General features: G+C 43.9%; 1 protein-coding gene across 2 annotated transcripts in view; it reads right to left on the minus strand.

The window, feature by feature from the left end:
* Positions 1–378: 378 nt before the first annotated feature.
* Positions 379–8,914, minus strand: part of plpp3 (phospholipid phosphatase 3) — a 37,259-nt gene continuing 28,723 nt past the window's right edge. For both annotated transcript variants that reach the window (XM_008407385.2, XM_008407384.2), the window contains exons 6-7: positions 8,645–8,821; positions 379–2,541 (exon numbers count right to left, since the gene is read on the minus strand). In XM_008407385.2, coding sequence (XP_008405607.1) covers positions 2,413–2,541; positions 8,645–8,821 — 306 coding nt within the window. In that variant the 3' untranslated portion in view covers positions 379–2,412. The remainder of the gene's footprint in view (positions 2,542–8,644; positions 8,822–8,914) is intronic.

An 8,914-nucleotide genomic window follows, 5' to 3' on the forward strand; every position in this document is an offset into this window, starting at 1 on the left:
TTCTCCGGATAAGTGATCTAACAGAAGAGGCTTAAATGTTCAGCTAAGCAGACAGTTTTTTTTTTAATTGATGGCACTGCTATTTTTCATACGAAAAAGAAAGAAAAGTTTTTCTCTCTTGGTTGAAACTAATCCTTTAATTCAACCAACATGTCTTTTCTGACGTGTGATATTAATGCCTTTTGAGTGGCCCAGCCAAAGTCCTGGATTAAATCGGATCTATGGAGGGAGCTGAAGATTAGGGTGATGGCACAGTATCTCTCCTACCTCAAAGGGTTGGAGCTCATCCCCCCAAATTAACCCTTAAAATACCGGCGGGAACACAAAGTTACAAGGACATCAAATCAAGCGAAACATCTTTACTACCTGAAGTCAAAATATGTGTTCATAATGAGCTTTTTATTTAAAAGCACATATATCAGAGCTAAATACATTTAGCAGGAAAAAAAAGAAAAAACAAAAACAGCATAGCTACATTTTGTTTGTACAAAAAAAAAGAACGAGATGATACAAAAATACTAATATTGAGTTTCAATACAATCGAGGGTGTATTGTTTTTAATGCACATTACAAACGTAACTATTACAATCTACAATAGTTTCATCTAAATACAAAAGAATCTTGTCAATCGATGCTTTTTAAGCAGCATTTTGTAAAGAACACAGGTCTGTAATTATAGTGGATATATCTAAAACATGTTAAACAATATTTTACAGAGTTCATATTAGTGATCTATACATTATTTATATATTTATATAAAAAAAATAAAAATAAAAGAGTGAGAACGGCTTGGTGAAATTGATAGGACGGACTATACAGTGGAAGAAAAGAAAAGATGTGCAACATAGTGGTGTGTTGTTGGATGAGGAAGTCTGGGTGGGCTGTAAATAAAAAATAAAAAAGCACCTCTGTGTCCGGTAACTGTTAGTGATTACACAGGGCTACCTCTACACATGCAAGGTTAAAGATGCTCCTCAGATAAAATATTAGATCCACAGTTTTTAGAACATTCATCTCGCTCCGCGACACACAGTGGCACACGCCAACGCACACTTTGCACAGCCGACGGCGTGCTTCGTGTGTGTTTTTAACTGTCACACACACACACCACAGTTTTATCAAGAGGGAGTTCCTTTTCACAGGGCACAGCGCTGCTACACACACACGACGTAACATACGACAACAAGCGCAAACACGCGCGCACACACAGACACACAAACACACATGCGCACTGAGAGACGAGCATCCATTGCCGATGACGGATTGGGTGGGTGAACGCTCCTCCCTGCCAGCAGAAGGAGCCTGAATCATCCCTAAAACGATGTGCCAGCTTTAGTTGGAGCTCATGACCCCGTTCTCTATGGTAACGGGCCCCTCTCGCTTCCTCCACCTGTCTGGGATCCCAGGCAGGTGGCCCCCCAACGCCGGGCGGAGGCACGGCGCAGCCACGCCTGCCACACGGCTGTCGGGAAGCTGCTGGGAGGAAAACCTGCCTTATTCCACAGACAATGCTCCCTTTGCCCCCCCTCCCTCCCGTTACTACGTCTACCTTCAAGAACTGCAACGTCCCGGGTTTGGGCTGCACTGAGAGTCGATCGCAAAAAAAAAACAAACAAAAAAAAGAAAAAAACATGACAGGCTGATGCTGAGACAGAGACAATGTAAGGCTGTGCACTTTCCAAAAAGAGCTCTGCGAAAGGCCTTTGAGTTTTGCGTCGGTCAAGACGTGACCCCGTCTCAGGGCTCAACGCTGTCAAGTTTTTTTTTTGTTTTTTTATTCCTTTATCGGCCAAACAACTCAGGCAGCAAGTGGTGATAACGGACAATGAAGTTCAAACAGTGCTTTCAGTTACATATTTCTATCTCGCTTATAACTATTGAAGTTAAGATCCTTCCCTCGGTTGAGGAAGTTGTTGTCCAAGGCCTCACAGGGTTGGGAGAGGAAGCGTCCGTCTCCTCGCTGCTCAGGGGTTTTACAGTCCACCGGTTTCATTCGTGTGGCTCCGCTTCAGTCAAACCTCTGCAACTGCAGTTCCTGCCGTCAGCTCATCAGTTTTCATCGTTTTTTTTTTGTTTGTTTTTTTTCTCGTTCATCTCTCAGGTTCTTCTCTGCTTGTGCTCCGACAGACAAACAGATGGGCTCAAATGTTGATTAGTAGTTACCAGTATATTAGGGAGACAACAAGTCTGGGTAGTGAGAGTGGACTCTGCTGTGCAAATCTCAAATCTGACACCCTAGTCCACATGGAGCGCCTCACTGGGAGGATGGTGAGGAGGAAGCAGCTACAGTCTCTTGTCGCTACATTCTACTGTCCGATGAGGGGCTTGGGGTTGTAGTGGGGGAGGGAGAGGGGAGTGATGAGCAGCGCTGCGATTGGCTCCTCGGTCAGGGCGAAGGAAGTGGGGCCTCCCTCACACCATGTTGTGGTGGTTGTTCCTGTCGATAATGTCGGACGAAGGCAGCAGCTCCTTCTTGATCGGGGAGGGCGGCGGCGTGGCCAGCTTCAGCCCCGGCTTGAACAGGTCGGACACGTAGAACACCTGGAGGAAACGGATGCAGGGGAAAAGTTAGGAGGTGTGAAGGAAAGGAAGAGCAAAAATGCCTCTGGGGATTTTCTTCATTAGGTTTCAGTGGATTGTGATCCACAAATTGTCACGACTAAGAAAACTACCACCTAGTCAAATTTTCTAATTTATTGCAAAGCGAAATATAAAAAAATGAATATGTGCAAAGACATTGACAGACGAATGACACTGTACATTGAGTTTTTGACCATCCCGTAAAAAACTCAAAGATCCAATCGTTTTCCACTCACTAAACTCACCACAACTTGGCACTAAGTGGCTTTGCTAGCATCAGATGCTGTTACTGTGTGCTATATTAGGAAGCTATATATGATACAATCAAGCCGTTCATTCAAACTAGCAGATGTTGGGATCGCAGACAACAGGAAGGCTGAACATCTTGCGGCAAAGTGAATCTGTTTTATGTTCTCGAGGTTTTAGCCTAAGTTTGATGAGGAATATACTGGCAGCTTCTTCTGCTCTGAATAGTGCATCTCTATTTGGATCAAGGGTGTGGATTTCATTGTTGCTTTGTTCCAAGACGCATCACTTCTAACATGACATCAACATCTTTTTTTACTTATTTAATAATCTGTCATGTTGACTGAGAGCAGCATGTCAGGGCTCTAACAGTGCCCCCCAGTAGTCTGTTGAACATAAGCAGAATTAATCAGAAAGCAGGTCAAGCTGCCAGTTTCACTTTCAGTTTCAAGCATCTTGCACAACATAGTGAAATACTATGTCTATAGTCCAGTCTTTCAAAAGACAGAGTAATGAGGATATGTTTAAAAGAATTGGATTTTTTAAAAGAAACTTCATATCCTATAGGATGTGAATAATTCAGAGCAATTCAAAAGAGGAGCACACTAAATACACAACCCCTCTTTCTTTTTTCATGATACATTATTATTATTATTATTATTATTATTATTATATGATTAAGAGGAACACTCCATGCTGCTGGTTTCCTCAATTTTTCATCCCATTTTGTGCAGTTCAAGTCTGAGTAATACAACCGAGGACATTGAGTCGAGCATGACTCACTCTGAAATATCAGATTTTGGCAATCGCGACATGTCACCAAAGGTAACCTTTACATCAGCATATGAGTTAAGTCTCCTTGGCATTGATGAACAAAGGAAGAGAAATGGAGGGGGGGAAAAATCCAAAATGAAATCTCTTTCTGGAATCTCAGCGACGTCATATGTCAAACATGAAAACAGCGAGGCATGGACAGGAAGCGTGAAAGCATTTTAAAAGTGAACTCCTACGTTCACGCCCTCGACCCCGGGGTCACCCATAGCAAACGGTGGTTTGGCCAGGCACAAAGAATTGGCCGGCGGAGCTGCTTTTCCTTCAAAAGAAGTTAAGGGGAGCGCCTGGCATTTACCATCACACTCTGCCAGGACAGCCGGCTTCGTGAAGCCAGCGGATAAATCCAGCAGGGATTTCACATGCCGTTCCTACACTGGGGAATACCCCGAGGAACCAATTTGACTTCCATCATTGTTTTCTGGAAAACTGCTCAACATGTGGTCACTGATGTATTTATACACTCTGACTACAAGCATCTCATTTTGAAGACTATGATCGGCACAAAGGGGGCCTTTTCTGCAAGAGCTTGACATTTCCTGACCACGCAGTGACCATCGCTGGAGAACAGTAAGCGATAGATAAGCTGCAGATACACACAGCCGCTGTCACACTTCCCTAAACGGGCTCTTTCACTACGCGGCGGATGGTGTGTGTGTGTGTGTATCCCATGTAGAATATTATGATATGATTAGGAGAGCGGAAAGGATGTGAGTTCATATCTTCCAGAGTCACGCGAGCCTGCATGGGAAACCCTCTGCAGTCGTTTCCCATCGGCGTCCAATGGCAGCCGGGCGCGGTTGCTGCGTCACCAAAACACCAACCTATCGCTCACCAGCTGCCAGGCTGGAGGGGGGTTATCGTGACCACACCACATCCTGCCGCTGACACTGGCATGCAAAGCCCTGTAGCCCCATTGTTGTCGGGCAAAGCAACTCAGCACTTTCTTGCCTCACACCTGGAGCACAAGAGATGAATCTCTAAAGGTATGAGTAAGAAAGTCTCTGGTTAGGTGCTGAAAAAATGACCCCAGACACATTAAGAGGCTTGAGTCACAAAGGACGTGACTGCACTAACTTTAGGGAATGTACAATAAAAAAAGACAACATAACTAATCAGGTCATTTGTGTGTCTGAGAATAGAACTGTGAACTTGTTTTCACATGCATGTAACTGGTTGTGGGTATGTTTGCAGCTCTAACCCACATTAAACTTGGCTCAGTTGTTGCTCTCAGTTGGCTACCGCACTGTTTCCTCGCTTGACAGGCAAATACGAGTGAATATATCTTACTGCCAAAAAACACTGATGGCGTGGGAACTATGTATCGGGTCTATGTATCAAAACTAAAAGAACAAAATGATGTAAAAGCGATATTGTTATGGGTAATGTCTTAAGTTATTTTATCAGAAGACAGAAGAATTGCTGCTTTTCAAAAAAATAAAAAAAGAATAAGACCATATGGGTTTCTTATTCGTCATGTGTCGTGTTTTCTGTCAAGGTTATCCTGAGAATCTAAAGTTTAAATCTATGATCAAAGACTGTTGGTCAAAGACTGTAATCTTTAAATGTGGAGAAAATATGAAAACATATTACCAAATAATTTATTCCTTATCTGGAAACATGAAACAAATAGTTTCTGCATTAACCTGCACTGAACTTCATCTCTCAAACCAAGATTTTTTTTTCTTTTCTTTTTGTAAGTGTTTTGCTGAAAAAGCTAGAGGATTGAACTTGCTCATTAATCATTAGTACAACATTTTAGGTTTCAAAAGTGAATATAAATATAAAGTTATATTAATGGGACGTCCAAGCTGCACCCTGCCAATCAGATGACTTAAAAAAGCCTTGTACACTTTCCCCCTTTGCTTACAAAAAGGCAACATTTGAAACTAACGCATATTTCCAGTTGCTACAAACTACCACCGCCTTGGGATGAAAACCGAACATATCCCAGGAATTACCCTTACCGAGTCAATATAATATAATATAATATAATATAATATAATATAATAAAAAAAAAAACTACAGTTTTCATATCAGCTTGTTATACTTGTGTTGCTATGAAAATAGTAATATAAAAATTGTGCTTTAATCTGAAGAAAAGGCACTTAAAAACTATACAAATCCAGCGGCAGCAGGTCCTTGCCACCCAGGGCTGGAGGGTTGGATCGTGACGCATCCAGTTGAGGAAAGCAACTCAGCACTTTCTTGCCTCACACCTGGAGCACAAACAATGAGTTTTCACCTACGGACCTCTAACCATCATTAAAAATGACCCCAGTCACTGAGAAAGCTTGAGTCACAAAGGACGTGACTACACTAAAATTAGGGGCTGTACAGCCCAACAGCGACGACCAGGTCTCTAAGAATAAAACTTGCGTGTAAATACCTGTGAGTGTATTTGGACCTCAACCACGTACTTGGCAAGAAATACCTTCACACTGGTTTAAGGGTTGGTTACCCATATAGAAGAAAACCAAAGTTGAAAAAATTTCCCATCATATGGTTCCTGCAGTTAAAGTTTCTTTTGATATGGAGCAACTTTCACAACTTCTCTTTCTGCTTGCTGATTGGACCGGCCGAAAGCTAACAGAAGAAATTGAGCTCAGTGGGAGAAATCCCAGACGGAGCACTGAAAGAGGATGAGAATCGAGCGGAGTTGTGAAGGAAAGCAGGCTAAAACTGTGCCTGGTACCGACAGTCCACTGGGGAAAATCCCAGGGGAACCACAAAGTGAGCAAATCAAGCTGTTCTAACAATGTAATGTTTATATGTAACTGTCAAAGCTGCTGTGTTTGTGGCAATTTGCATAATGAGATTTTTTTTTATCCAGCTCACAACTGCATCTAACAAAAATAAAAAATCCCCACAAAATGTATTACTTTTACAGAACATCTTCCACCAAATACACATGCAGTTAGAAACAGAGAAGACGTTAAGAGAGAGAAAAAAAAAAATCAGCTTCTGGGTTCTGCAGCGTCTGGAGGTGTGAACTCACGCTTTAGTTCTTCATTTCTCACTTTAACAGACTCAGGGGGGGGGAGGGGGGTGAAACATGTACAGCCGTTACCTGAAGATCTAAAGATGTTCACACCTTGATTTAGGGCTTCAGGGCGGGAGCTTCTAAGCGGCCGAGCGTTTGCACCTCCTCCGTCAGGCCTCCACTCATCTCCTGTCAGGCCCTTTCTGCTCCGCCGCTCGCCAAGAGGCTAACGCAGCCGCGCTAAAGTGCTCACAGATGTGCGCTTCTCCAAAGACCGGGGCCTATCTGAGAGAGAGGGGGTGGGGTGCGGCGGGGGTGTCGGGGATTGTAAAGCTAACCTCACCGCCTTGATCGACACCAGCTTTCACAGCGTGCCTGTACATATGGATATGTGTGCGGATGTGAATAATGTCAGCATTAAGCTGTCTCGCTGCGAGGCGGGGAGGCTTGTGGATTCGGAAGAAACCCACACACTCATCCCGAGCCAAGGCGGAGACAAGGCTCCTCTCTCCTGTCACCTCCCTCCCTTCTGTCCTCCTGCCAGGCCTGCCTCTTCGGAGGTCAGGCTCGCACACACTCAGCGCCATCTCTCTCTCTCTCTCTCTCTCTCTCTCTCTCTCTCTCTCCAAAAAACGTCATTTTCTCATTCGTCAAGGCCGACACCGTCAACCCCGAGCTGCGCCCAGCTGGCGGATCGCCGGCTTTTTTTTTTTGGGAGTTTGAGTCTTTCTTTTCTTTTTGTTGCGCTCAGTTTTCTGATCACAAATCCTTTAACACTCCCCCCTGGCATCACCGGAATGCCGTCGCACCGCGTGCGATCCCAACATCTGCCCAGGCGCCACTGCTGAGCTCTCGCTCGATTTTACGAAATCTAATTCTTTCCACATTCTCCATTCCTCATCCGGGCTCAAAGGTGAGAGCGGGCGGGGGCTGCGTTCGCGCTCCTTCCTGTCTTTTTGCCAGGGGCAGCGTAGTTGTAGCTGGAGCCTGCTGTGTTGATACAACCAGAGCCACCAAATAAAATAATTTTTTAAAAAAAACCTCACCAAAATAATTACCAGCCTCGTTCTGGTTTCAAAGCCTAATCCTTTCTTTCTTACTCACCCTCTCTCTCTCTTTTTAACACCCCGCTCGTCATTCTCTTGACCCATTTTAAAATTTTCCTTGGCTCCGTGTGAGCTTAGAGTAATGATGAGGGTTAGAAAAATCATCTGGAAACCACTTGGATGATATGTAGCTTTAGCAGAGAGGAAGGTTGGAGTGTCTGCGTCCCTGAACAAAGACCCGGCCCCAGCAATGTGTTAGTCATTATGGGCCTCTCTTCACTTCACTACCTGCTAAAGTATATATGTTTATATGTGTACACTTTTTCCACATTTTGTTACAGCCACATACTTAGTGCAGAATTGTGAAGATAAAGGGAAAGATACATTGTTTTAGAACTGGACGATACGGCTGAAAATGTACTGCTGCATCAGTGTTTTGCATCATTCGATAACGATAATTATTAATTTGTATTTGTTTGATTTTTTTCGTTCAGATTGTTGCTAGGTAACCAAAGGAAAAGTGATTTAGTTGGTGCCACTAACCTCGATTTGCTAGCTGCGAGAGGCCGAGCGGCTAAAACCTTTCCTCTGCCTACATCCCCCAGAATGCTGTGCAGTTCAGTAAAACTATTGAACGCTATTGGACGTAATGTCTATTGATATCGGTCACTTGTTGATTGCGATATATTATTGTTATTGATTTATCGTCCAGCTCTATGTTGTTTTCAAACATCTGAACAAAAAAAAAATTTGAAAAATATGTTTTTGGGAACTTTAAAAAGGTTTTCTTCTGGGTTTTCCCTGAGTCTAGTTCCATGAAAAAAGACATGCTACATCTCTCTCAACAATGACTTCCTCGCTCTATTTCGTGTCTCATAAAACCACCTAAAGTTTGCCTTATATTCCTCCTCAGCAGAAAGTTTTTTTTTAGCGTGGATTGTGTCAGGCGCAGACTCACTATGCAGTAGGCCACCAGGGCTCCCTGCACAAATCCCGCCAGCACATCGGTCGGGTGGTGCTTGTGGTCGGAGATGCGTGACAATCCGGTGTAGAAGGCCATCATCACCAAGGTGAACTGGAGCAACGGGCGGAGGAGGCGAGCGCCGCGCCAAGTGAACCTGGACTGGATGTAGAACTGGAGACAGAGAGGGGAAGAAAATCAGTGTAATTTTATTCAAGTCCTCCTTCATCCATGCACCTGCAGCATGCGTGTGTGTGTGTATGGGGG

Source organism: Poecilia reticulata, linkage group LG4, assembly GCF_000633615.1.
Source record: "Poecilia reticulata strain Guanapo linkage group LG4, Guppy_female_1.0+MT, whole genome shotgun sequence".
Taxonomy (NCBI): Eukaryota; Metazoa; Chordata; class Actinopteri; order Cyprinodontiformes; family Poeciliidae; genus Poecilia; species Poecilia reticulata.